Genomic DNA, 27,805 nt, shown 5'->3' with positions numbered 1-27,805 from the left:
AAGAAAATGAAGAGATGAATAGGGGAAAAATACATTCAGCAAATATAAAGATGGCGATAGAGATCAGACTTATGTTTTCACTGATACGAAGAACTCCCTCTTCCAATTTTCAAATGCTTTATTAACTTCTGATTTACATCATTCATTTCTGCCAGATATTGAGTTACAAATTTTCTCCCCATTTTTCCCCTACCCACCGCCCCAAAATAGCAGTCCCACAGGATATCCCCTCCTCCAATTTGCTCACTCCCATATTTTCTCCCATACCCCTTTCGACTTTTCCAGTAGGGCATGGTGGATTTCTATGCCCCAGTGCTTGTACATCTTATTTCCCAATTTCGTGTAAAATAGTATTAATAATAGAATATATACATATTTTAAAACATTTGATTTTAAAACTTTGAATTTCAGATTCATTCCCTTCCTCCCTTGTCACCCACCCTTACTGGGAAGATAAGCAGTTCGGTATAGATTGTACATGTGTAGTTAATGCAAAACATTAACATAGTAGATATATTGTAAAAGACTGACTATATTTCCCTCCCTCCTATCCCACCTCCCGCTTGTTCTATTCTCTACTTTGATCCCATACCTTTTCAAAAGTGGGTGCTTCCAACTTCCCTCCCCCCCAGCCTGCCCTCCCTTCTATCATCTCCCCTCTCATCCCCTTCCCCCTACTCTCCTGTAGGGTGAGATACCCTATTTAGTGTGTATTTCATTCCCTCCCCAAGCCAAATTCAATGAGAATAAGGTTGACCCTTTCCCTTTTGCCTTCCTATTCTTCCCCTCCATTGTAACCATTTTCCCTTGCCTCCTCTATATGAGATAGTTTACCCTATTCTGTCTCTCCCCATCTCCTCTCATTATATTCCTCTCTCACCTCTTAATTCCACCTTTTATGTATCCTCCCTTCCTATTAAATTGGTCCTGTGCCCTCTATCTATGTATACCTGTAAACATATATACACACATTCACATATGTATTCATATGCCCATATGCCCTAATATATATATATATATCTATATATATATATATATATATATATATTCCCTTCAACTATTTTCACACTGAGAAAAGTTTCATCAGTTACAATTATCATTTTTCCATGTAGGAATGTAAATAGTTCAACTTTGATAAGTTCCTTATGATTTCTTTTCCCTGTTTACCTTCTCATGCTTCTCTTGCTTCTTGTATCTGAATGTCAAATTTTCTATTCAACTCTGGTTTGTTCATCAAGAATGCTTGAAAGTCCTCTATTCCACTGAATGACCATATTTTCCCCTGAAACATGATACTCAGTTTTGCTGGGTAGGTGATTCTTGGTTTTAATCCTAGCTCCTTTGACCTCCGGAATATCACATTCCAAGCCCTTCTATCCCTCAATGCAGAAGCTGCCAGATCCTAGGTTATCCTGATTATGTTTCCACAATATTCAAATTGTTTCTTCCTGGCTGCTTGTAATATTCTCTCCTTGATCTGGGAACTCTGGAACCTGGCTATAATATTCCTAGGAGTTTTCTTTTGGAGATCTTTTTTAGGAGGTGATTTTTTGATTCTTTCAACCTCTATTTTCCCTCTGGTTCTAAAACATCAGGGCAGTTTTCCTTGAGAATTTCTTGGAGGATGATTTCTAGGTTCTTTCTTTGATCATGGCTTTCAGGTAGTCCAATAATTTTTAAGTTATCTCTCCTGGATCTATTTTCCAAGTCAGTGGTTTTTCCCATGAGATATTTCACATTGCCTTCTATTCTTTCATTTGTTTGGATCTGTTTAACAGCATCTTGATTTCTCATAAAGTCATTAGCTTCCATTTGCTCCAATCTAATTCTGAAGCAATGATTCTCCTCACTGAGCTTTTGAGATTCTTTTTCTATCTGGCAAATTCGACTTTTTAAGGCAGTCTTCTCATTGCCTTTTTGAGCCTCTTTTGCCATTTGAGTTAATCTATTTTTAAGGTGTTATTTTCTTCAGTCAGGCTATTGACTATCAGTTCTTAATTTTCTTGCATTGTTCTCATTTCTCTTCCCAATTTTTCCTCCACTTCTCTTATCTGCTTCTTAAGGTCCTCTATGGCCTGTAACCAGCTCGTATTTTCCTTAGAAGCTTTTGGTTCAGGAGTTCTGACTTCACTGTCTTCCTCCTTTTCCATGCTTTGATCCTTTTTGTCCCCAAAATGGAGTCTAATGTTGGGTTCTTCTCTTTGCTTTGTTTCCTTTGCCTGGTCATGTCACCCCTCAGTCACTTGACTCCTGGGCTTTTTGCCACAGCATGACTCTGCTACCAGACAGGGGAGCTTCGTACCAAATGCTGAGGTTTTCTCGGCTGCTGGAAGTATTAGTTGGGTGCCCTTGCTGAAGCCTCCACACGCTCTGGCAAACTGGTCACACACCCCAGGACCTCCACCGTAGACCACAATCCAGATCAGATCCAAGCAGGTTAAAGCAAGAGCGATTACCCGTCAGACTAGTTGCAGGCCAGGAGCTGAAGCTGCCAAGTTGGGGTGGCTGCACACCCATGGCTCCCCAGCAGCTTCTCACCCTGGGAGCAAAGCCGAAGCACTCCCAACTACTGGGTCCCAAAGTTTGCACTGCACTGAACTCTTGCTTTGTTCTTAGCATATATGTGTTGATAATCCTGGAAAGAGCCACAGCTGCTGCTGATCTGGAGTCCGACCGGCCAGTGGCTGGTCAGGCCCGCCCTGGGGCTAAAACCTTGGTATGGGGCTGGGTTTGACTCCCAGAGTGCTGCACTGGCCTATTCCTGCCGGTCTGCTGGGCTGTCCTCAGTGGGAGGTTAGCTTCTCTGTGTCATTTTGTGGGTTCTGTAGTTCCAAAGTTTGTTGAGAGTCCCCTTTTACATGAATTGGGGAAGGTAGAAGCCAGAGCCATGAGGAGGACCTGCTTCTGCTCCACCATTCTTGACCAGAACTCCCTCTTTCAATGCAGGTTAGTACCTTCTCTGTAATTCATAGTCTAAAAGAATGTCTCAGAACACTGACTTGTCAACAGTCTCAGAACTAGCAAAGAAGACTTAAACTCAGGTATTCTTGGCTCTGAATCCAGTTTTCTATCTGTTGTGCCATATTGTCTTTTGAAGCAAATATAGTTGCTGTAAATTTGACATCTAGTATATTTCAGAAACTAAAACAGAGTTATAAGACTACTATCCAAACCTTGGGTGAATAAAGGACAAAAGCTATAAACAGACAATTCTTAAAAGAAAAAACACAAGTGATAAGTAATCACTTGGAAAATTGTTTGGACACTTTAGTGATCAAATAGATACAATTAAAACATCTTTGGGATACTACATTATATCCATTAAACACAAAAATATTATTAAAAATTATTGAAATGCCATGTTGGCAGGTCTATTGGGAAACAGGCATACTAGTATACTGCTGAGGGAAAACTGATGGAGGACAATCTTTGTTGGAAGGAGTAGGACAAGTTACAAAATACTAACAGGATTAGACCTGAAGGATGTGACCAAAAAGTTAGAGGGAAAGGGGGAGGGGACAGAGAAAATAACACCACTCCATACAAAAATATTCACAGCGGCTTTACATGTAACCAATAAAAATGAAATCAGCCTGCATGTCCAGCAATTAAAGACTAAGTTGTAGTATATCAATCTAACACAATACTACTGTACTACTGTTATTACTGTAGCAGCAACCACACTGGCATCCCCAGGATGGCTGCTAGCACCAGTTCTTAGATCTGCTTTACTAGGAAAGATAGCTGTTTAAGGGGTCAACAATCTTTTTTAATTACATTCACTAGTTCAGGGGAAGAGTCAGCACCCTGAACTTAGAGAAAATACAAACAGAAAATACAAGCAGAGAAATAAAGACCAATATATAGGGCTCTGACTGCCTGAATCAACTATACACTTTACATACACCCCTGGGTCGGTAGAGCCTTTACATCTGAGCAGGCAGGGAGCTCTGAACATACAACCACTCAGAATCTCTACCAAGCAATCATAAGATCCTTCTCATAAGCTAGCCCCCAAAGCAAAATACCAACTCAGAGTATATATACACTTCTTTGAGTCAGAAGGCACCACAACCCTCCTGACTTGGTACCTAATTAGAAACTGACAAAAGGTGTGAAAGCCTTCCTACAAGCAAGCCTCCCCTAAGCAAGCTTCCCTTAATGGGCTCTAATGTGAGGACTATTAATGGGTGGGGAAGATCTTAAATCCCATTAATGTTACAACTACAAAATGATAAAGACTTAGAGGAAGACTTAATGAAAGTGATGCAAAGAAAGCAAAATCAAAACAATAACACCTATTTGGGCTATAGAAAAATAGCAACAACATCTAATAAGTACATGACTGCAATGGAAAGGGGCACAAAGAAAATGAGTTATTATATTGTTAAACTATATGCTTTTTCTTTTCCTTTTTTACCAAATTATAAATAGTTTGGAGTTGGCGGTATTATTTTTGCTTTTGATATTTTGTTTGTTTTTGTCCGTATTATTAAATTTCACATCCTATGATTTTAATTCTTTTCTAGAACATGATGGGACCTTGGACCTTCTCACCCAAATTTCTCATTTTATAGATGAAGAAACTGAAAGTCTTTGCAAAAATAACTCGTCCAATGTTAAAGACAGAGCTAGAACTTAAACCCAGATAAATCCATTGCTCTTTCCATTAAGTCACACTGCCATTCAAAGAGGAAGTAAAAAAGATGGTTATTGGTTTCTAGGTGGTGTGGTATATAGAGTATATGGAGTTCAAATCCAGCCTCAGACATATACTAGCTGTGTGACCCTGGACAAGTGATTTAGCCTCTATTTGCCTCAGTTTACTCAATTGTAAAATGGGCATAATAGCAGCACTTACTTCCCAGGATTGCTGTGAAGCTCAAATGAAATAATAGCTGTAAAGCTCTTGGTACACAGTAGGTGTTTAATACATTCTTATTTCTTTCCTTCTTTATTTAGCTGTCAACCTTAAGTTCGGAGAACATTAGAAGAAACCTCTTCCACGAAGCACTCCTTTATCCCTCAATTTGTAGGTCATCTCTCCCTTCTCCCTCATTGTACCCCGCCATCCTCACTAGCTATCATCCTATAGATCCCATCACTTCCTGGAAAAGCCAATTATACTTGGAGACTCCAGTTCCTCTTCTCTCCTTCTCTTCTAAATCCTGTGCCATCTGGCTTCCAACCTCAAGATGAAACAGAATCTATTCTCAGTCTTCATCCTTCTTAACCTCTCTACAGCATTTGACACTGCTGATTGCTCCTCTCTTACCCAACTGTCCTTGGGTTTTCATAACACTGCTCCATCCTGGTTCTTCTTCTCCCACCTCTGACCACTTCCCAGTTTCCTTTGCTTATTCTTCATCTACATCACACCCACTAACTGTTGGTGTGCCCCAAAGTTCTGTTCAGAGGCCTTGTTTTTTTGGTCTCTACCTTCTCTCACTTGGGAATTTCATCAATTCCCACAGATTCAACTATAACCTCTCATAAGCACTTAATGAATGTCTACTGATTGACTGACTCTATGTAAATGCCTCCTGGAACGTTATATACCTCCTCAGTTCCAGTCCTAGAGCTGAGCTGTAACAACTGCCTCAATATTTTAAACTAGATGTCCTATCAAGCTCAACATGTTCAAAGAATAAGACATTTTCTTTCTTCCCTAAAACTATAGTTCTTCCCAATACCCCAATTACTGTCAGGAGTCATAGCATCTGTTAATCCAGGTTACCTTCCAGTAACCTCAGGATTACCATATTATACACACACACACACACACTCACACACTCACACACACTCACCCCTTACATATTAAGTCAGTTGCAAAATCTTCAGAGTTTCTACTTTCACAGCATCTCTCATTTACTTTCCCTTTTCTCCACTCTCACAGCCACTACCCTTGCTCAGGCCCTCATCACCTTTCACATGGATTATCGCAGTAACTTCCAGGTGGGTCACCCTTTTCCACATCTTTTCCCGCTCCAATTCCTCCTCCAACAGGTGTGAAAATGATTTCCCTAATCACAGGTCTGAGCATGTCCCCCTGCTTTCCCATTCAGTAGACTCCCATACTTCTTTATTACCTCTCCAATCAAAGGTGTTATTCTGCTTGACATTCAAAGCTCTTCACACCTAGGTCCTCCCTATCTCCCCTGTCTTCATCCACATCCATGTCATCCATGGCCTCTATAGACCAGCATTACCAGCTTCCTCAATGTTCCTCCAACACAACCCTCTTGCTCCACTTTCTGCGTTTTTGTTGTCTATCTTCCATGCCTGGAATGATCACTATCTTAACTTCTGACCCTTGAAACCTCCTGTCCCATTTAAACTTCAGGTGTCATCTTCTACACTCTGCCTTTCCTGATTCCCCCAGGGACTGACTCAGGTTCTCCCTTGCAAAACTGCTTGCATTGTCCTCCTGTATATTCTGGACATATGTGTCTAGCAACCATGGTTGTCTCCCTTGTTAGAGTGGAAGCTCCTCAAGGACAGCAACTGTTTCATTGTTGTCCTTATATCTCCGATGATTAAAATGGTGCCTGGCACATAGTAGGTGGTTGAAGGACTGAGCGAGTATCAATTCTTGTAGCAGAGTCAAAGAATCACTTAACCCTCCTGATCCTGTCTCTCCATCTATACTTACACTGATGACTTTGTAAAGCTCTTTGAGGAAAGTGCTTGTAAAACATCGCATAAATGTTGGCTGTCATTATAATCCTTGTACCCTCTCTCCCTTGCTAGACTGGCTCCTCACACAAATGAGCTACCTCTTCATTGAGATGGCCGTGTCCTGATTTGCTCTGCAGAGGCAATTGTGGGTCTCTGCTGACTACACATAATCAATCTATCCATTAATGAGCATTTGTTAGGCATCCTACCTAGTTACATGCTAGGAATATAAAGACAAAAAGAAATTAAACAATCCTTGTTTCCAATGAGCTTACATTCTATTGAATAAGTTAACATTTCCATATGTAAACGAAGACATAGTCATAGAAACACACTTCATATACATTTACATATGTATACATCTCACAAAACAGATGTGCACACTGCATTGTGGGTACATATACACATGTTCCTATATGTGTGTGCACATATGTATACATGTTATTTTGTTGAGTTGTTTTGGTCATGTCTAACTCTTTGCGACCCCATTTGGGGTTTTATTTGTTGGAAAGATACTGGAGTGGTTTACCATTTACTTCTCCAAATCATTTTACAGATGAGGAAACTGAGGCAAACAGGGTTAAGTGACTTGCCCAGTATCATGTATACATATACCTGTATGTATACACATGTAGATATATGCTATGTACATACACAAATGTCTATCTGTGTTCTGTAAGACCAAGCCTTACATGCACATGTGTGTGCATGTGCTCTTACATGTACAAAAGCACACATGTGCGTGATATATTTCTACATATATACAGAGACAGAGAGAGTAAACATGAACTACAGGGTAGGTAGAAAAGGAAGTTGCCAGCAGTTGTTTGGAGGAGGTGATGCATAAAGGCTTCATGTAAAAGATGCCTGAGGTTCATCTTGAAGGAAGTGGGAGACAACAATGTAGAGGTAAGGAGGCAATGCATTCCAGGCCTGGAGGACAAAGGTGCAGAGAGGAGATATGGAGTACCATGTGTACGCTCATCCCAGGCTCAAGCTCAAAGGACTTAAGGAAAGTTTCCATTTTCGCAAGTTTCTTGACCTTTACCAATTTCTTTCCAGTATTTGATACTGTTATTTCTTCCATCAAGAAGGACAGTGAGTTCTTGATGGTTACACCCACTGTGACATAAGGAAGTATCTCCCTCAAGTCACACACACATAGACACATTCACTGCTGGCGTGCCATCTGTTTGCTTGGCAGCTAACTGTCAATGGTGTCCAAAATTTCCCTAAAATCTTCCCTGATTATGTAGCAGAGACAGAGTGCCCAGGGGGCAAGTGGACATCTGCAAGAACAGCCTGTGCGATAATCTGAATAACAGGGCAGGGCCTGTTAAGCACTCTGCCTCTAGAATCCAGGCAGCCTAATCCATTAGGCCAAAATTCAACAGTCTTCAAGCCAATATACAAGAGACAAGATTTTCAGCTGGGAAACATCTGGCTTCACCTGGATTTCATGCTGCTCAAAAAGTGAAATGACTAAAGAGAAAAGAAATCTTGGTTTTGTTTCCTGCAAAATCCTCTCTAACTGAAATTGGCTACAGTTTATGGATTTCTGTGAAGCTTTCTGAAGTGGAAAACCTCAAAAGGATAAAGTGGATATAATTATTTCACAAACCTGCTGGGAGTTCTTGAGGCATTCAACAGCCTGCTTGTGGGTGATACCGCACAGATTAACTCCATCCACCTCCAGCAGGCGGTCACCTGGGAAAGAGGAAAGCAAGCTGATGTCAGTATTTCCAGTCCTTTCTTCCAAAGATGTCTGTGATCAGCTCCCAACACAAACATATCCCCCAACATTTCCATGGCTACGAGAAGTATTGTTCTTTCTTTCCTTTTCCCAGCACATACTGGAAGAGGAGAAAGAAAATACAACACCCATCTTACAGTTCTCAATGAACAGAAGTAAGCATACATTTGTATGTTAATGCAATGAGGTTGAGAATGGTAAATGTGTCTACTTCTCAAAATATAACATTTTAAAGGGAAATTAAACATTTTTGTGGAAGCAGAATACTGAAAACAAAATGGATGCCCACTGACCAGGGAATGACTAAATAAATTGTAGTATGTGAATTTATTATTTCTTTATTAGTAGTAAATGAATATTATTGTGCCATAAGAAATTATAAAGAATTCAGAAAAACATGCAGAAACTTGTATGATCTGATTATAGAAACCAAGAGTTCTGTGACTACAATAATACAAATGAAAACAACCTGTAAAGATATCACAATCCAGCAACACTCTTCTCTAGTGCAGGTGAATCAGATTAAAATGTAATTGGGACTCAGCAAGTAAAAGCACCGACCCCAGTGTCGGGATGACCTGGGGATTGAATCTGGGCTCAGATACTTAGCACCACACCCAGAAATAACTGGCCGTGTAACCTTGAGCAAATTATTTAACCCCAATTGCTTTAAAATAAAAAAATAAATAAATGGAATTGGGACATATTTTTAAATAAATAAAAATATAATAGAACGTGGACAATGTTAACATGTGGTTTTCTAAGTCAATACGAAGCCCGGGGAGGGGTGGAGAAAGGGGGCATCCTTATGTAGGTTTAATAGTCTTCATTTACATTTCAGTTTGATTCCACAACTCTAAAGGACCAATGATGATCCATACATGCTTCTTTCCCCTCAGTACAGAGGCAGGAGACTACAGTTGTGAACATAAATGTGTTCACTGTTGATGTTCAGTCATTTCAGTCATGTATGATGCTTTCTGACCCCATTTGGGGTTTTCTTGGCAAAGACATTGAAGTGGTTTGCTATTTCCTCCTCCAGATCATTTTATAGATGATAAACTGAGGCAAACAGGGTTAAGTGACTTGCCCAGAGTCACACAGCTAGTAAGTGTCTGAGACTGGATTTGAATTTAGGTCCTTCTGAGTTAAGGCCCAGAATTCTATCCACTGCACTAGCTGCCCATTGGTCACTGACCATGGTTACTGCAGTAATTAGGTTTACTTAATTGTTAATCTTTGTTACAAAGAAGGGATCTATGACAAGAGTGGTGGTGTTAGGAAATAGCAGTGGCATAAAAAATAAGTTAAAACATCAATAAAACAACAAAATAAAATGCAAACTGAAGTAGATATTGTTTACCTTTAAAAAAAATCTGAATGCATACAACCTTCAATAGATACACATATCTCAAGGTATTCAAGTCCCAACTAACCTGGCAAGACCCTGTGTATAGGGAGGGACCTCTTAATTGTAAGTCTCATCCTTTAAGTAAGTGATTAATTAGAGTAAGGTGGTAATAATTAGACTAAAAGATTTCAGAGAAAGAGACATAGCTTTTTTTGTGCATACCTCCCTTTTTAATATGCATAGAATTTTCCTTAAATTGTCTCCATCATACTACTGAAATTGCTCTCTCCTTTTTATTGCCAATTTAATGGCCCTGTTTCATTCCTCAAATTACCCCATAGTCAAATCAACATGTTAGTTGGCTCAGTGGATTGCTGGGTCTAAAGTCAGGAAGATTCATCTTCCTGAGTTAGAATCTAGCCTCGGACATTTATTAATCATGTGACCCTAGGCAAGTCACTTGATGCTATTTGCCTCAGTTTCTTGTCTGTAAAACAATCTGGAGAAGAACCAAATCACTCCAGCACCTTTGCCAAAGAAAACCCCAAGTTAGGGTCATAAAGAATAGGACACAACTGAAGCAACTGAACAAGTCAACATTTATTAAGCACCTACTGTAAACTCCAGGCACTGTGCTAAGCATAGGAGATAAGAAAGGCAAAAATCATCCCTTCTTCTCAAGGAGCTCACGGTCTAATGGGAGAGACAACATGCAAATAGCTAAGTTTAAAAAATTTAGATACAGAACAGATTCAACATAATCTTAGAGGGGATGAATCTAAAAAGACTTCTTGTAGAAGGCCAGATCTTAGCTGTGCTTTGAAGGTGGCAAGGGAAGACAGGAGGTAAAGAAGAAAGGGAAAGAAATCCAGGCATTGCAGACACCCGACATAAATATGATGTCAGAATATGAAGCGTCATGTGTGAACGACAAGGAAGAGGACAGTGTCACAAGATAACAGAGCCTATGAAGGGGAGTGAGGTGTGAGAGCACTAGAAAGGTAGAAGAGGTCAGGTTATGAAGCATTTTAAAAGCCAAACAGAGGAATTTATTGGGGAAGGGGAGGGTTACAAGGTCAGACCAGCTCTTTAGAAAAATTAATTTGAAGGCTAAGGGAAGGATGCACCAGAATGGGGAAAGATGAGGCAAGGAAACCAATCAGAAGCAGAAGGGTGATGAGAGCCCGCATCAATGTGGTGGCAGTGTCAGAGCATAGAAGGGAATAGACAAGGAATGTTGGGAAGGTAGAATTGACGGGACTCAGCAATTAATTGGATGAGAAAGGGAAGGGAAGAGAGTGAGGAATTAAGGATGACACCTCAGGTATGATCCTGGGTGACTGGGGGATAGTGAGCCGCTTGACAGTAATAGGGAAGCTTGGAATAAAGAAAAGGTTGTAGAGGGGGAGGGGGGATTTAATGAGTTCACTTTTTGACATACTGAGTTAAAAATATCTGTAGGACATCCAGTTCCAGATGTCTAATAAGGAATTGGATGTGAGTATGGAGATCAGGAGAAAGATTAGGACTGGATAAGTAGATTTGAGAATCATCTGCATAGGAATGATAAATGAATTCATGGGAGTTGATGAGCTCACCAAGCACAAGAGTCTGGAGGGAAAAAAGAAGAGGGCCCAGGACACAGCCTTGGAGGATACCCACGGTCAATTGTTATGACTTGGATGAAGATTCCACAAAAACTGACAAGGAAGTATCAGAGACAACCAGGAGAGAGCAATGTCATAGAAACCTAGAGAGAAGAAAGTATCCATGGGAAGGTGATCAATGGTGTCAAAGGCTGCAGAGAGATTATGAAGGATGAAGATTTAGAAGAGGCCATTAGAGTTGCTAATTAAGAGATCATCGTATGAGAAAGAGGGACAGAAACAGATAAACAGAGAGGGAGGGTGGAGAGGAGAGAGCGAGAGAGAGGAAGAGAGGGGAGAAAGAGGAAGAGAGAGAGAGAGGGAAAGAGAGGGAGAGAGAAAGAGAGAGAGAGAGAGAGAGAGAGAGAGAGAGAGAGAGAGAGAGAGAGAGAGAGAGAGAGAGAGAGAAATTGAGAGGGAGAGGGAGAGGAAGAGGAGAGGGAGAGGACATTTTTTATCTCTATGGAGAAGAATATAAACAACTCGAGAACTAATTAATTTCTATTTTTGTATATAACCATTGTCTATCCTAATATTTGGCACATAGTGAGCTTTGTCAGTACTTATTGAGTTTAATTGAATTCTTTGTCCTCCTTAACTTTCTTGAACATCATTTGACACTGTGGGTCTCCTGTATTCCTTGATATTTCTTTCTTTTGGGGGTATATACCATTGTGCTTTCCAGATTCTTACAAAACTGCAGAATCACACAAATCTGATAGTTGCAAGGGACCTCAGAGATTATCTATTCCAAACTATATTTGATCAAGATTCCCCTCTTCACCATCCTTGACAAGCAATCATCTAGCATTTGTTTAAAGACTGCTTCTTAGAAGGAACTCCCTACCTCCCAAGAAAGCCTATTCTACTTCAGCTTAGCTCTAATGACTAATCTATCTCTCTGCAACTTCCACCTACCACTGCCCTTTGGGGTCAAGCAGAAGTTTGATCCCCTTTTCTTAAGATAGCCCTTTAATGCTAGGAAGACACCTACTATTTGCCTCCCTTTAAAAACTCCATCCCTAAATGCTATCCATTCCCAGAGAAAGAACTGATGGCGTCTGAAAACAGACAAGTATATTTTTTTCAACTCTCTTTATTTTTCTTGAGTTTTTTTTTCCTCGATGTTTTCTTTCACAACATCTCTAATTATGGATGTGTGTTGCATGACTATACATGTATTACCTATTGCTTGCCTTCTCAGTGGGGAGAGGGAGGGAGGGAGAGAATTCAGAACTCAGAGTTTTAAAAACAAATGTTAAAAATGTTTTTACATGTAATTGGGGGAAAATAAAATACTAAATATAAGTTAATCAATTTTGAAAACTCTATCCTTACACCCTTCATGCATGCCTCTTTTTCTTCCCATTTGCTAAACACAAACATCCCCCAAGATTCTATGCTTTCGGGGTAGAGTTTATAACAGTTCACAGATCAGTACCAGAAGTACACAACGATTAATTAAGTCAGAATCATGGGAGTCAAAGTAGTCCTAGTAGCCCAGAAGAAGGTGCCAAGAGGATGAATAATAGTCCAAGAGAGTTTCCAGGAATAAAGCCAGTATCCGTCTTTATAAATATGAAGCTGGGAAGTATACAGTAGCTCTCTCACTGGCCGTGGATATCTCAACCCAACCCAAAGTTACCAATCTCACCCAAGGGGAAATCCCCTGAAGTCTCTAGGGGGGCAACCCAGAAATCAGAGATGTGTTGGCTCATCTATGTATCTGCCATCTCAGGGTCTTTTCTCATTCTTCCCATGTTTCTCCCCAACAGGTCATCTTTTGAAGGAAGAAGGAAAAATGTCCCTCATCTCCCAGCCTCTAGTGCAGACAAAACATAATGGGAACTTGAAGCACCTAGTCATTATTTTGTGCACTAATGAGGATAGTCCTATGCAATTTCCCCAGGCTTGAACCCAATTGTGTTTGACTTCGAAAAAGCAACTTCACAAGTAAATATAAGATGAGGGTAGGCATAACTACATAACTACTTGTCTGAAGGGGAAAAAAAAGGTCTTAATGAACTGCAATCTCAAAAAGTACCAATAGTGTGAAATAATAACCAATAAAGCAAATGTGACCTTAGGCTACATTGACGGTCAAGTGTCCAGGACCATGGAGGCCATACTCCTGTCTTATTCTGTCCTAGGCAGACCACTTCAAGAGGATTAATGTTCAGTTCTAGGCATCCTAGTTTAGGAAGGATTTTGATAAGCTTGAGACTATCTAGAAAAGAGAAATCAGGTATTTTATTTAATTTGAGAAATTGGTAGTTTTTAATCTGGAAAAGAAAAGACTTATAGAGGACATTAGAACTGTCTCTAAGAATTCAAAAGATTGTCATGGGAAAGAAGGGTTAAAACTGTTCAGGTTGCCCTGGGGATATAACCAGAAGAAATAAGTGAGAGGCACAAAGAGGAAATTTTTGGCTAGATAGAAGTAGGGGAAAACTTCTAAGCTATCAGAGTTGCCTGGAGATGCCAGGAGGTCTGCAAACAAAGGCTATGAGCCTTTCTCAGGTACATCATAGAATAGAGTATTACTCCAATATGGGCTGGAGTACTAGCCTCTTGAAATCCCTTCTAATTAGGATACTCAATGAATCAATATTTAACAACCTTGAAATGGATTCATTACCCCTAATCTCTCTCTGCTCCAACACATACCACTGTCAGCAAAATCCCTTCTTTGGCTACTCCTCACCAATACAAGTTGCAACCCCTGGTAGAATGAAATTTCCTTAAGGCAGGGATAGTGTGCATGCCTGTTTTGTCTAGCACATATTAAATATAACAAGTTCTTATTTAATTGATGGATATCTAGTCCAACCCTCTCATTCTACAGAGGAGGAAATATGAAGTGATCGGTTCAGGTATAGCGATTTCCTTGGGCTTCAAAATAACTTTGATTTGTTTTGAGAAAATTAATTCACAAAAAAGTTCCATTGTGTACCTCTGATCTCTATACTTGCCTTACTCAAAAACCCTTAAAGAGTTTTCCATCATCTATCAAACTTAACCTGGCAGTCAGGATCCTTATCAATCTGATTCCAGTCTTTTCTCACACTATGTCTCCCACCTCCCTGCTTGGTAAAATTCTTCCCTTTTTTCAAGGCTCAATCAGTACATATTATGTTGGAGATGCCTATGCAAAATCTAGTTCAAGATGTTCAAAAGGAACCCAGGGTACCTGATGAGATCAACAAGAAAGATAATATTTGTAGGCTTAGAAAGGGCCTTAGAGTTACAGATGGTGAATCATCTCACTGAATTATCCACCGGGTCACCAGGGTCTAGAGCAGGGGTGTAGAGCCTGTGACATCAAGGCCACATGTGGCCCTCTAGGTGTTCAAGTGCAGCCCTTTGACTGAATCCAATCCATCACAGAGAAAATGCCCTTGAAAAAAGGATTTCTTTTGTAAAATTTGGATTCAGTCAAAAGGCCGCACCCAAGGACCTAGGAGGCCACATGTGGCCTCAAGGCTACAGGTTCCCCACCCCTGGACAGTTCAGGCATCTTGTCATTTCCCTATTGATATAAGCATTACTCATCTATCTGCTTTCCAACTCTTGCTCAGGGAAGAATAATCAAATCAGTATTTTCCAATGCAATGGGAAAAGACATGACAGTTTACTACCCTGTGGTTCTATTTTGATGCCTGAAACTCTCTAAATCAATACTCTTTTCTTTGGTTACCACTCAACAATACATATTGTTACCTCTGCCTCTTCCATGATGTCTTCCCTGATCTACTCCCCATCACTTCTCTCCAACCTTCCTTCCAATCTGGAAGCAATCCTTTGGACTCTTAATTCAATGTTCAGTTCAGAAATTTAAACTATGAGTTCCCACTTTACCAATTTCAATTTGCCCTTCTTTAGCAGCTGGTCCTCCAGGAACAATGGATTTCACATATATACCTCCATAGCGCACACTAGTGTTAATACCACCCTGAAAAAAAAAAGCACACCATTTGTCAACTCCAGTATCACAAAAGCAGGATATGTGCTAGTGTGTGTCTCAGCAAAAAGCTTAATTCATAACTAGCTTAGCAATAAATGCAGCACTCTGCGGAACACAAATGCATATTATGAAGACTTTCACAGAAATGCATTGAAGAAGGAAACGATTCTAGTGTGGATATAACTCTTAGTCAGTGTAAGTCAGATCTTGACATTTCAGGAATTGTTGTATGAATCCATTTACTCAAAACAAATCAGTTATTTTGAAGCCCAAAGAAATCACTATCTCTGAGATACTTTAAGAATCACCTCATATTCCCTCCTCTGTAATATGAGAGGGTTGGACTAGATAACTCATCAGTTAAGCAAGAATTTGTTGTACCTAATGTGTTCTAGCAAAACAGAAATGCCCAAGTTAGACTGTCCCTGTCTCAAGGAAATGTCATTCTACTGGGGGTTACGTGTATTAGTGAGTGGTAACCAAAGAAGAGAGTATTTATCTAGATAGTTTCAGGGATTACAAACAGAACCACAGGGTAGTGAACTGTCATGCCCTGTCATAGCAAAGGTAATATTGATTTGATTATTCTTCTCTGAGCAAGAGTTGCAAATATTTACATCAGTAGGGTAGAAGGTAAGATGTTTGAAGTGTCTAGACCCTGATGATTGGGTGGATAGTTCAGTGAAATGCAGTCTGTGACTCTAAGGCCCTTTCTAGCTCTACATATTCTGTCTTGCTCAGTGATCTCATCAGGTCACCTGGGTTCAATTATTATGTCTTCGCAGATTATTCCCAGTTGTATTTATTCAGCCCTTGTGTCTCTCCCAAACTCTGATCCTACATCGCCAACTGCCCTTTGGATATCTTGAACTAGATTGCCACAGGAATCTCTGACTCAACATGCCACTAAAAACATTCATCTTTCCCCCATCTTCTCTTCTAAACTTTGCCATTCCTGTAAGAGTATCACTATCCTCCCAATCACCCAGGCTCCCAATCTCAGTGTCATTCTTAACTTCTCATTTGAACTCATCCCACTTATCCAATTGGCTGTTCTTCTCTTCACAATTCTCTTTCCTATACATCCCCTTTCTCTCCACTCACATAGCTGCCATCCTGTCACAAGCCTCCCATCACCTCTCATCTGAAATACTGAAATAGCCTTCTGATTGGTCTCCCTCTTTCATGTTTCTTTTAAGTCCAATCCATCATCCATCCAGTTAACAAAGTGATTTTCCCAAAGCACAGATCTGACTGTTACCCCCACACACTCTTAATAAATTTCAGTGGCTCCCTATTATCTCCAGGATCAAATATAAAGATCTCTGTTTGGCATTTAAAGCCTTTCACATCCTGGCCCCTTCTTGCCCTCCCCAAACCTGGGATGCTCTAATATCTACTATTTATATAACACTTTGAGGTTTGCAAAGTTTTTTTTACAACTATTATCTTACTCCTATCAGCCAGGGACATAGGGGCCATTATTATCCCTATTTTACTGATGAGGGAACTCAGGCAGATGGAGTTTAAGTGTCTTGCACCAAGTCACATGCTATTGTCTGAAGTTGTATTTGAACTCAGGTCTTCCAGACTCCAGCTCTAGCGCTCTATTCATGGAACCCCTAGCTGACTCTACCTCCTCACCCCTACCGCAACTTCCCTGGCTTGCTTCAAGTCTTAACTCAAATCTCACCTGCTGCGAAAGCTTTCCTAGTCCATCATACTGCTAGTATCTAGCATCCTTCCCTTGAGATTACTTCCTATCTACTCTGTATGTATTTCATATGTATATAATTAATTACATGTTGTGTTCCCCTGTGTTCCAAAGGTAAAGACAATGCTTGGTTGTTCTTTTTTTAATTCGTGGCACTTATCACAGTGCCTGGCACATAATAAGTCCTTAATAAATGCTTATTGACTATGATTGTGTGTGTGTATCTGTGTGTGTGTGTGTGCAGACTAGAAGCAATGAATATTGATCTATAATAAGCAATGCTTTGGCATTTTTCCTGGCAGGATTGTTGGAGCTGGCTTATAATCCAACTGCATTTTGTTAAGCAAGGAGGAGTGGAGAGTGTCTCACTTTGCACTTCCAATACTAGGAGCTATTGCTATTGGACTAACAGCAAATCAGTCATTCTGCATCCTCTGGAAACTGTGACTAGGTTGACTTTCTCCACCTAATTTTTACACTCAATTTAGTTAAGGGAAAGAGCCTTGAATTTGGAATCAGATGACCTGGGTTCAAAACATGAGTCTACACATTACCAGTTGTGTGACATTGAATGAGCTGATTTGTCTTGGGCCTTTTTCCTCATATGCAAAAGTGGGGGTTGAACTAGATGGGCTTTTAACATTCCTTCCAGCTCTAAATCCTGTGATTTTGTGACAAAATTGCCTTTCAACATGCCAAAGGGGTAAGCATTTCATCCCTTCACCCGTTAACTTTATGAAATCCATAGTAAAATACTTAACAGTCACACTAATTCCGAAGGTCCCATTTTCCTTAACCAGTTCAACCCAGTAGGTTTCTCGGGTATTGATTTTTGCAGGTGGTGAAGGGTAGGCGGAGTCAATGTCCTGTATCAAACAAGAACAGGAAACAATCATGGTAATTGGTTCCACTTTTGCAGCTGGTTGAGTAGTGCACATTTACCCCCTTACCACAGGGGACTACAGCTGTGTCTGATGATGCCAAACATTCAGACAAAAGCTGGAAAATATGCAGCAATTTCCCAGTACCTGGGTGTTTTCTCATTACTACAACAAACTACTCAGCTCTCAGAGTGAAGCTTTCCATTTTCATCTGTCTGTTTGCCTAGGCCAGCCCTCCTGAATATTAAGGAATGTCCAAAAGCTGCTTCATTGTTCCACAGCTATGGGTTTGGGGCTGGATCTCTGATTTATTTATTTATTCTTTTATTTATTCATTCATTCATCTATCTACCTACCTATCTATCTATTTATTTATTACTGTGGCCAGACAAGAAATCTCTAAGGAAAGGGATGAGCCCCATGAAGAACAGAGAAAGAAGATACAGATTTACATGCTGTGATATGACTGATCCTTCTGGTACTGGGGTTGTTTTCCATGCTCTAGTATGAATTATCCTCTACTATTTGCCATGGAGTATGTCCTGCCAATGGAAACAGCACAGCAGAGGGGACAAATGGGTGACATTGGAATTAGGAAGACTTGAATTCAAGTCTTCCTTCTGACATGAGCTATGGGACCATGGGCGAGTCTCTTAACCTCTCCCCACTACCACCACCCCGGTCATTCTTTAAGGCTACAAGTTACAGAAGAGTTGCTCATAGGCATTTATGGAAGGAGTTTTCATACCAGGAGTTCCCTTCACTGATAAAATCTCATATCCAGAAATTCTATCACCCCCCCTACCCTACCCCCCAAAATAGCCATATTGAAGACTTTCAGAGCAGATCCTTTCTTAAATCTACCCATCTTGTGGCATCAATTTGTAGATTTCCTAAAGACACTCTCTAGAAAGTGCTCTCACTTGACTCAGAGCAAGAGCTCTTCTGGGTTTATACCATAAAATTAAGTTACTAAACATCAGTGCCTTAGCTCTTGAGGCTCCCAGTGCCTTACAATAGCAGAATTCACAAGGAGCTCCACTGGAGGAACAGGTATCCCCAGGGTCAGTAGAGCTTTCGCCCAGTCTATCTTCCTCTTCTCTTGACCCAGGCAAGGGCCCCTTCTCTGTCTAAATGCCTTGTTTGTGTCGACATCTGGTGTGATGCTGTCCTTTGCTGCATCACACTTTTCTAAACCTATTCCCTATCACTCCAGATAAGGGAATGAAACAGAAAATACAAAATTCAGCCAGGAGAGTCAGTGTAGCTCAGAGAACCAATGAGAGTTCTAGGATAGAAGGTTATCCCCAGGCTTTATGCCTTCTACATGTCCATGGTAGAAAATATCCCTCTTAGAGAAGCTGAAATAGATGACTCATAAATAAAAAAACAACAAACTTCTGAAAAGAACAAATATGATGCGTCATTTCATCAGTGTAGGTTCATCCCTGAACTGATGCAAGATCACCACCCTTCCACATTTCATTCCATGTGATTCTTGTCTTTGATTTCTCAGAAATTGTCCTTTTTTTTTCCAACCAGGCCTGTTATTTCATCAGGCAAAGCCAAGGAACTATCTCCTTCTACCAATACAGATCAGCACCTGGTTCTTTAATTTAAGAGATTAAATAATTAAATAAATAATAGAGATTAAAATAAGAGATTAAATAATTGACCCAGGGTCAAGTAGCCAATCTTCCTGATTGCTTGTCTGTCTCTTTATGATAATAACAATAATAACAGAACAGTTAGGTGGCACCATAGTGCATAGTGTGCCAGCCCTGGAGTGAGGAAGCCTCATCTTCCTAAGTTCAAATCTGGCCTCAGACACTTACTAGCTGTGTGACCCTATCATTTAACCCTGTTTGTCTCAGTTTCCTCATCTATAAAATGAGCTGGAGAAGGAAATAGCAAACTAATCCAATATCTTTGCCAAAAACTCCAAATGGGGTCACCAAGAGTCAGACACGACTGAAAAACAGCTCAACAAATGATTATAGCAATAGCTAACATTTCTACAGGTTTGCAAAGTGTTTTAAAATCATTATCGCATTTTAGTAGGTCCTATTGTTATCTCCATTTCAAAGATGAGGAAACTGTGGCTGACAGATATTAAGTGACTTGCCCAAGGTCACACGTCTAGTAAGGGTCTGAGGTCAGACTTGAACTCAGGTCTTCCTGACTCCAGGAAGCACTTTAAGCACTGTGCACCCTCTATCAGCTCTGCCACATTGCCTCTCCAAATCTTTCTTAAAGGAAATAAAATATTAAGAATAAGTCTTTCAGAATCGATGGCATTCCTTTCTCTATATTTCTTTATTTCAACAGGCTGACACTCTACAATATATAGCTTTTCATTTGCAACCAGTCTCAGGTGGTAATTACCTCTGAGTGGAGCCCGCCAGCTGATGGAGTTGGAGCCCGAGGTTGGCCCAGGTTGGGCATTAAGCTCCAAGAAAGCGTCGCCTCCAGCTCATCAATATTTATGGTTTGCTCTTTGCTGTTTGATGAACAGCTCCTTTGAAGGCTGTTTCTCCCACTGGCTGCAGGAGAGACCTCAGACCTGGCAGGATCATGTTTTCTCTGCCGGTTCATTCCCTCTGTGGGTGCTGCTTCACAGACGTCTACAAAAACAAGCCAACAATTCGCTGCCAGCCCCTGGATAGTGAGCAAAAATCTATATGTACATATGTAGACCGAGGAGTACATCTTTGTCTTTCAATCAGGCATGTCTTTTTTAGCTGCTTTGGAGTTACTGGTGTCAATACTTCCTGAACAACGCAATCATTCACTGATTTTTTTAATTCCCTGGCAAGGAAGACCAGAGGGAAGGAAGGAGACATAATCACACAACCTATCCAGATATATGACTGTCATGTTTAGAAAACAGGAACTGGAATTCTGGATTTATGTTAGGAACATAAAAATGTGTTATTACTCACCCCAGATTAGCTGAGTAGCCAGGGTGATCTAGTCAGTAATGTGTGGGACCCAAAACCTAAACACCTGGTCTATTGAAAGTGCCTGCCTGACTTGGCACCAGGAAGGTCTACTTTCAAATCCATTCCCTAAAATTTATTAGTTGTGTGACCAGGGACAAATCACTTAACCTCTCCAACCCCAGTTTCCCTATCTATTAAATGGTCACTTTTAAAAATTTTAAATAGTTGATCTGTCCATAAGTGGAATAGGCTGCCTTGAGAGGCAGAAGGTAACCCTCTCCAGTCTGAGTTTATTTCATGGAGCCTTGACAGCGTCTGATAGAAGCAATTAGGGTATGTATGATATGCCTATTTCCCTTTGGGTGTCTTCTGAGGGAACACTGTTGGTCTCTGCTTTTCAAAGAGTGGATCTGAGCAATGATGGAGTACCCCCATTAACATGGCCTGAGCTCAATCCCCTACTCCTAGAAAAGGGACCCCCAAGTGCATCTCAAGCCATGACTACTTATAACTTATAACAAAATAAATAAACATTGGTATGCCTCAGAGAAGAGAAATACCTGTCTTTTGAGATAGAAGTAATAATAACTGATATTCATATACTATTGTAGGTTGTGCAAAATATTTTACATCTATTATCTCATTTGATCCTAAGGTGGATGTTGTTATTATCCCCCCTTTTTCAGATGAGGAGACAGAGACTCAGACATTTACAGTGACTTGTCTAGGGTGACACAGTCAATAAACTCAAAAGTGACTGTCATTATGCTCCCCTAGGTCCTGCCCCCTAGACTTTGGCCTACATTGCCCATCCCCTGTATGTCTCTATCTAATCATTGATATTTGTATGAACAAGCTAGCTGGCCATGCCAGGGGTGAACTAGTTGTGAGGAATACACAAAGGATCAATAACTATGTCTAGCTACTACTGAAAGGATTTTTCCCCTTTGGTTGGGAACTTAAAGATTTGGTCTGCTCTCCTCGAATTTCCTGTGTCTATTGATTTTTGCAACTGCATTGTTTAGCCATTTATCACCAATGGGGAAAAGCGATTTTAAGTCCTACAGAGACTTAAAGAGCCAGTGTTCTGCACTAACCGCTTGAGCTCTCCACTCCTAAAAATTATGTAATCTCTCCAAATCCATCCTACCTCTTACCTTTGGGTTGAGAAACAATAAGATCTACCTCGTCAGGAGAATTCTGAATCATTTTAATAGCCATATTAAAAGTGACACCCTCTAAACTCATGTTATTCAAGGAGATTATTCTTCCTCCTGGAAAATGAAACCATTCAGACAAACACAGAAAATAAATAAGCAAGAAAGAGCAAAGAGCGACCGCTAAATGAAATAATCATAAGCTCACACTTTCAGCTAGCGGTACGGGGCTTCTTAACCTAAGCTCTATGAATTTGTTGGGCTTTTTAAATTTTCATAATTGAATTTCACTATCATTCATTTCCTCTGTAATCCTCAACCATCTTGACTTTTGTCTTGTCGCAGGACTTTGATGACTAGAAGAGAGAGTGAGGCTGACAAATCAGCACAGCTCTGCTTCACTTCAATCAAAGTGAAGTCAAGACTTCGCTCTAGAGATGTCATCAGTCTTCTTAAAGAATGCAGGACAAACAACCAACCACTTAATCCTATACATTTAAAAAATTTATTCTGAGAAGCAGGGTCCATAGGCTTGGCCAGACTGCCCAAGGGGTCAATGACAAAGATTAAGAAGCTCCAATATTAATTAACTAGCTCTTGTATATCGCTTTAATTTTTGAAAAACTTATTCCATTGTTATCTCATTTGACCCTAACAACCCCATGGTGAGATAGGGGCTGTTATTATCCCCATTTTATAGAAGAAGAAAATGATGCTGAAAGAGGTTAGGTGACTTACTCAGGATGACAGAGTTAGTAAATCCGAGGTTGGATTTGAACTCAGGTCTTTTTGATTCCAAGTCCAACACTATCTGTTAAGCCACCTTGATGCCTCAAAGGGCTTTCATATCCATTGTCTCATTTGAGGTTGTCCAGGTATTATTGAGAAGTAGCATGGGGCATGGTAATAGGTAGAGGACAAAACTTGGAATAAAACCACTCAGGTCAGGTCCAAACTCTGACATGTATCAGCTATGGGACCATATGCAGGTACCTTAACATTTCCTTTCTCTACCCAACTCTCTGACTGTGGGTTACAGAGAAGTTATTGCTTTTACTGCTCATCTCTCTTATTTCCTAGCAGTGCATTGAGGAAAGGAATTTCCATACTAGGAATTCTTTAGAACCAAGAAATCACAGCTCCATACTTTTTTTAAGTATATTTTTGCACACACAGAGAATTTACATGACCAGTTCAAGGACACACAGCTAGTAAACACTAGAGAAAGGAATGGAATCCAGCTTTGCTATGGAGTCCAGGGCTCTTTCCACTATGGGCATGCCACATCCATGAACCTCCCCCTCTTCCCCACACCCCATGCCCATCTTAACACTCACAAAATACTATCATTTCTCTAGGAGGTATTTTACAGTAACAAAATATTTTACATACATGATTTCCTTTGATATTCTCAACAACCTTGTATAAACTATTGGTAACTAAATGATAAATGCAATATTTACCTGACTTGATCTTTTTTGCTCTCTCAGCAGGTCCTCCGGGTATAATGGAAGCAATAAAGATTCCAAGGTCCAATTTGCCCACATGTTCACTTCCAATAATGACAAACCCTACGAGAGGAAACAATATTTAAGGACATGCAGGTTGCAGGATAGTATCGTGGCTGACAGACTATGACTTCCAAAGGGTAGGGATAATGATTTGTTTGGATTATGTAAAAGGAAACAACAAGAGAGATGAGTAGTAAAATTTCAAAGTACAGATCAAACCAGAAAATGAAGGAAATGTCCCCCAAACACATCTTCTGAAGGGGGAGATGTCCTATTGATGATCCTCTGCAGTTGTGTTGGGCACTCGGAAGAAAAAAGGATCTGCAGAGAAACAAGTATTCGATTGTGCCCAATTTCTCAGGATTTCATCTACAGAATAAAGAATGAAGGAGAAGGAGTATGGTGTAGTGGGCTAGACTTAGAATTCCAAAGGCCTGGGTTCAAATCCTCCCTCTGATACTAACCAGCTATGACCCTGGCTAAGTTACTTCATATTGTAGGGCCTCAAGGAAGTCCCTAGGATTTACCTACTAAAGCATAGGTAGGTGGTGATCTTCCTCACACTAGCACAACCCTGTGAAGTCAGCAAGGAGGGTATTATTGTCTCCATGTTAACGAATGGAAACTGAAGTTCAGACTGTTTAAATGACTTGTGCAATTTCACATAGCTAGTAAGCAATAGAACCAAGAACTGTCTGATTCTTGCTCCAGTTTTTTCCATGGCCAAACACTGCTATAAAAATCTCAGCTGGGTCATTGCTAATGTTTTGCAATCCTTCAACTCTGTCTACTCTTGTGTACTCTGTTCATTCCCCAAAACAACTGTTCCCAATCTTTTATTTATATTTCTCTCAACCACCATGACTGAGAAGATTAAGAATATATGGCCAAGAAAAGCCTTAGTTCTCCTCTCTAGTCCTCAACTCTCCAAACAGTTCTCAGAATCATTACCCATTTTCTTTCTTCTTTCCGTCTTTTCTTCCTTCCTTCTTTCCCTCTTTCTTTATGCTTCTCTTTTTCCTTCTTTCTTTATTCATTTCCTTATTTTTTCTTCATTTCTACTTTTATTTCTTTCCTTTGTCCCTTCTTTACTTTCTACCTTCTTTCCTTCATTTCCTTCTTTCTTGTTTTTTTTGTTTCTTTCCTTCTCCCCGTTTTCTCCCCTTAATTCCTTCTTCCATTCTTTCCTGCCTTCCTTCTTTTTGCTTTCCTCCTTGCATTTTTCTTTCCTTTCTTCTCTTTCTTTCCTTCTTTTTTCCTTCTTTCTTTTTTTACTAAATTCCTGCTTCCTTTATTTCTTTTCTTTGTTCCTTCTTTCTTTCCTCCCTTCCTTTCCCCCTTGAATTCCTTCCTCCACTCTTTCCTTCTCTTCTGCCTTCTTTTCTTTCTCCCTTTTTTCTTCCTTCCTTTTTTCCTTCTCTTCTTCCTTCTTTTCTTCCTTTCTTTCCCTCTCTCTTCCCTTCCTGCCTGCTTTCCTTTTTGTCACAGACATTGAATTCCTATGTGAGTGGGCTTAAATCCTACTCACCATATGTGCTTTTGATTCCATTCATCATTCCTTTCTTTAGGACTTAGATCCAATAGGAAAGCTTTCAGTTCCATGCATATTCATTCTCTGCTTTGTCACTGGTTCCTTCCCATCTACCTACAACCATTACTAGGTCTCCTCAATCCTAGGAATAAAAATTAAAACCTTCCTTTGGCCTATCCAGCTACTACCCTATCTCCCTGTTTCCCTCAACTGCTCAATTCAGAAAAAAAAAAATCTTTCTCCTTCACTTGCATTTTCTCTTTACCCCCCCCCCCTTAGTTCCTGGCAATCAAACTTCTTCACCCATTGTTTTACTGAAACTGCACTCTCTCAGGTGAGGCATGACCTCTTAATTATCAATTTTAGTGGATTTTTTGCTGTTGTCATCTTTCTTGACCTCCCTGAAGGTTGGGGGAATGTTAACTAGCCCCTCCCTCACTCCTACAAGATACTTCCTCCTCAGGTTCAATTCAAAGAATTTTTCTTGCTCACCCTAATATTTCAGTAGCATCCTCTCTTTTTTCTTGCTAGATCTTCTTACTTTTCCAGCATCCTTTAATGTGTGTTTACCCCCTTGTCTTCCTCACTACACATAAGCTTCATGAGGATAGATATCCTACTTTAAAGTAATATCCTTCTCCTAGAACCCAGTATGTTGTTTTATATAAAGTAAATGTTCCACATGAGTCTGATGAATTATGACTGACCCCTGGACAAAAATATCCATGACAGGAATTCCTAGCCTGGGTCTGTGAGCATGTTTTTTAAAAACATTTTGATAACTTTGATAACTATATATTTCAATATAACTGGTTTACTTTGCAAGGCCATATATTTTATATGATGCATTTAAAAACACTGCTCTGAGAAGGGGTCTATAGGCCTCATCAGACTACCAAGGGACTCCTGACACAAAAGAAGATTAAAAAATCCTGCTTTAGGGCCACATTAAGGGAAGGAGATGAGAAGCAAGAGTAATCTAGGAAAGAAATGAATCATATTGAGAGAGTTGTAAAACATGAGAAGAGCCAACTACATTTCCCCATTAAGAAAGTTCATCCATGCTCACTCATAAATTCTAGGTCTCTACATATTTTGGAGAAGACATTGGATCATATATACACAAGCAACATTACTTACCAAAACCATGCTGTGGGTCTCTTCTTAGAGTTACACAAATGATTTCTCGTTCTAATCCAGTTAGAAAATTTTCTTTTTGGAGATTTTGTGACCCTGGAGGCACACAAAAAAGGACAAATGATTTGAGGTCAAGATACACGATGATGGGGTGATGTTTAACCTGAAGAAGGAAAGAGCTGGTTAGGACATCATTATGATGTTCAAATAAATTATCATGTAATTATAGAAACTTTAGAGCTGGGAAGGAGCTTCAAGAACATTTAGTCCAAGCCATTCATTTTACAGATAAGAAAACTCAGGCTAGAGAGATGAAGGTATTTGTCCCGGGTCATAATAATAATCCTAGTAGAGCTAGGAATTGAACCTAAGTCATACTGAAGAAATGTCACATGGGAAAAGAAATGAACTTGCTCTACTTGGCCCCATAGAGTAAAAATAAGAGCAATGGGTACAACTTTGTAGGGAGGTGGTTTGTGGCTCAATGTAAGAAAGAACTTCCTAAAAAATTATAGCTTCATAAAACTGGATGAGCTATCTTGGGATATTAATGTGAGCTCCCCATTACTGGAATTTTTCAAGTATAGAATGGAAGATATTATAGAAGACATTCATGCTTCATGTAAGGATTGCTTACCTGAGCTCCCAGAACTGTTTCTCTCTCTCTCTCTCTCTCTCTCTCTCTCTCTCTCTCTCTCTCTCTGTCTCTGTCTCTGTCTCTGTCTCTGTCTCTGTCTCTTTCTGTCTCTCTGTCTCTGTCTCTCTCTCTGTCTCTCTCTGTCTCTCTCTCTCTTTCTGTCTCTCTGTCTCTGTCTCTGTCTCTCTCTGTGTCTCTGTCTCTCTCTCCCCTCTCCTTCCCTCTGCTTTCCTACCCCCAAAAATAAAGGAAATGATAACGTGCTGATTTAGCTTAATGATACTATTTTTCTGCAAATGGTTAAAGAACTGATGTGGAGAACTATCATTCTGGACCTGATTCTGGTAACCAATGAATATTTAGTAGAATTTATAAGATCCTTGGGAGAAAGTAATTGTTCCATATTAAAATTTTTAAAGGGAAGAAAGACTAGAAATAATCTGACACAAACCCTAGATTTGAGGAGAACAGCTTTCAGAGTTCAGATAAATAGTAATTGTGATGCAATGACCTAAAATTCTATAGGGATACTCACCCAAAATGGATTGGAAGTTATCCAAATGAAATTCTAACAACACAAACACCAATTATTCCAATGAATAAGAAAAGGGAAAACTGCCTAAAAATGAATATGCATGCACAAGGAATGTGTTAAACAACTTTGATTTGTAAAAGACACTTAAAGAAGATAAGAGTAAAGTAGAAAAATCCTTTAAGAATTGCATTAATAGGGTATGCAGAGCTAAGATGGCAAAGCAACGGGAAGAAATATAAAACTCCAAATACATCTAGAAAATGTTCCAGACTAAATCCTGATCAGGAAATCCAAGAAAAAAATTCACAATTAGTTGTTTTGGGTTCTTTAGGCCAGACCATCATAAGGACAGAAGGAGAAGGAAGCGG

The 27,805-nt window shown here is 39.9% G+C and overlaps 1 protein-coding gene across 1 annotated transcript in view; it reads right to left on the bottom strand.

The window, feature by feature from the left end:
- FRMPD2 (FERM and PDZ domain containing 2) overlaps positions 1-27,805 on the bottom strand; it is a 279,466-nt gene that overhangs the window by 182,698 nt on the left and 68,963 nt on the right. Inside the window, exons 17-23 of the mRNA XM_069067069.1 lie at positions 26,269-26,361; positions 23,550-23,657; positions 22,087-22,203; positions 20,373-20,611; positions 17,868-17,972; positions 15,287-15,380; positions 8,300-8,385 (exon numbers count right to left, since the gene is read on the bottom strand). Coding sequence (XP_068923170.1) covers positions 8,300-8,385; positions 15,287-15,380; positions 17,868-17,972; positions 20,373-20,611; positions 22,087-22,203; positions 23,550-23,657; positions 26,269-26,361 — 842 coding nt within the window. The remainder of the gene's footprint in view (positions 1-8,299; positions 8,386-15,286; positions 15,381-17,867; positions 17,973-20,372; positions 20,612-22,086; positions 22,204-23,549; positions 23,658-26,268; positions 26,362-27,805) is intronic.

The sequence above is a fragment of the Petaurus breviceps genome, unplaced genomic scaffold (genome assembly GCF_028583685.1).
Source record: "Petaurus breviceps papuanus isolate PSGF00001 unplaced genomic scaffold, PetGlider_PUasm1.0 90740, whole genome shotgun sequence".
In the NCBI taxonomy this organism is placed as follows: domain Eukaryota; kingdom Metazoa; phylum Chordata; class Mammalia; order Diprotodontia; family Petauridae; genus Petaurus; species Petaurus breviceps.
This window is presented reverse-complemented; position numbering and strand designations above follow the sequence as displayed.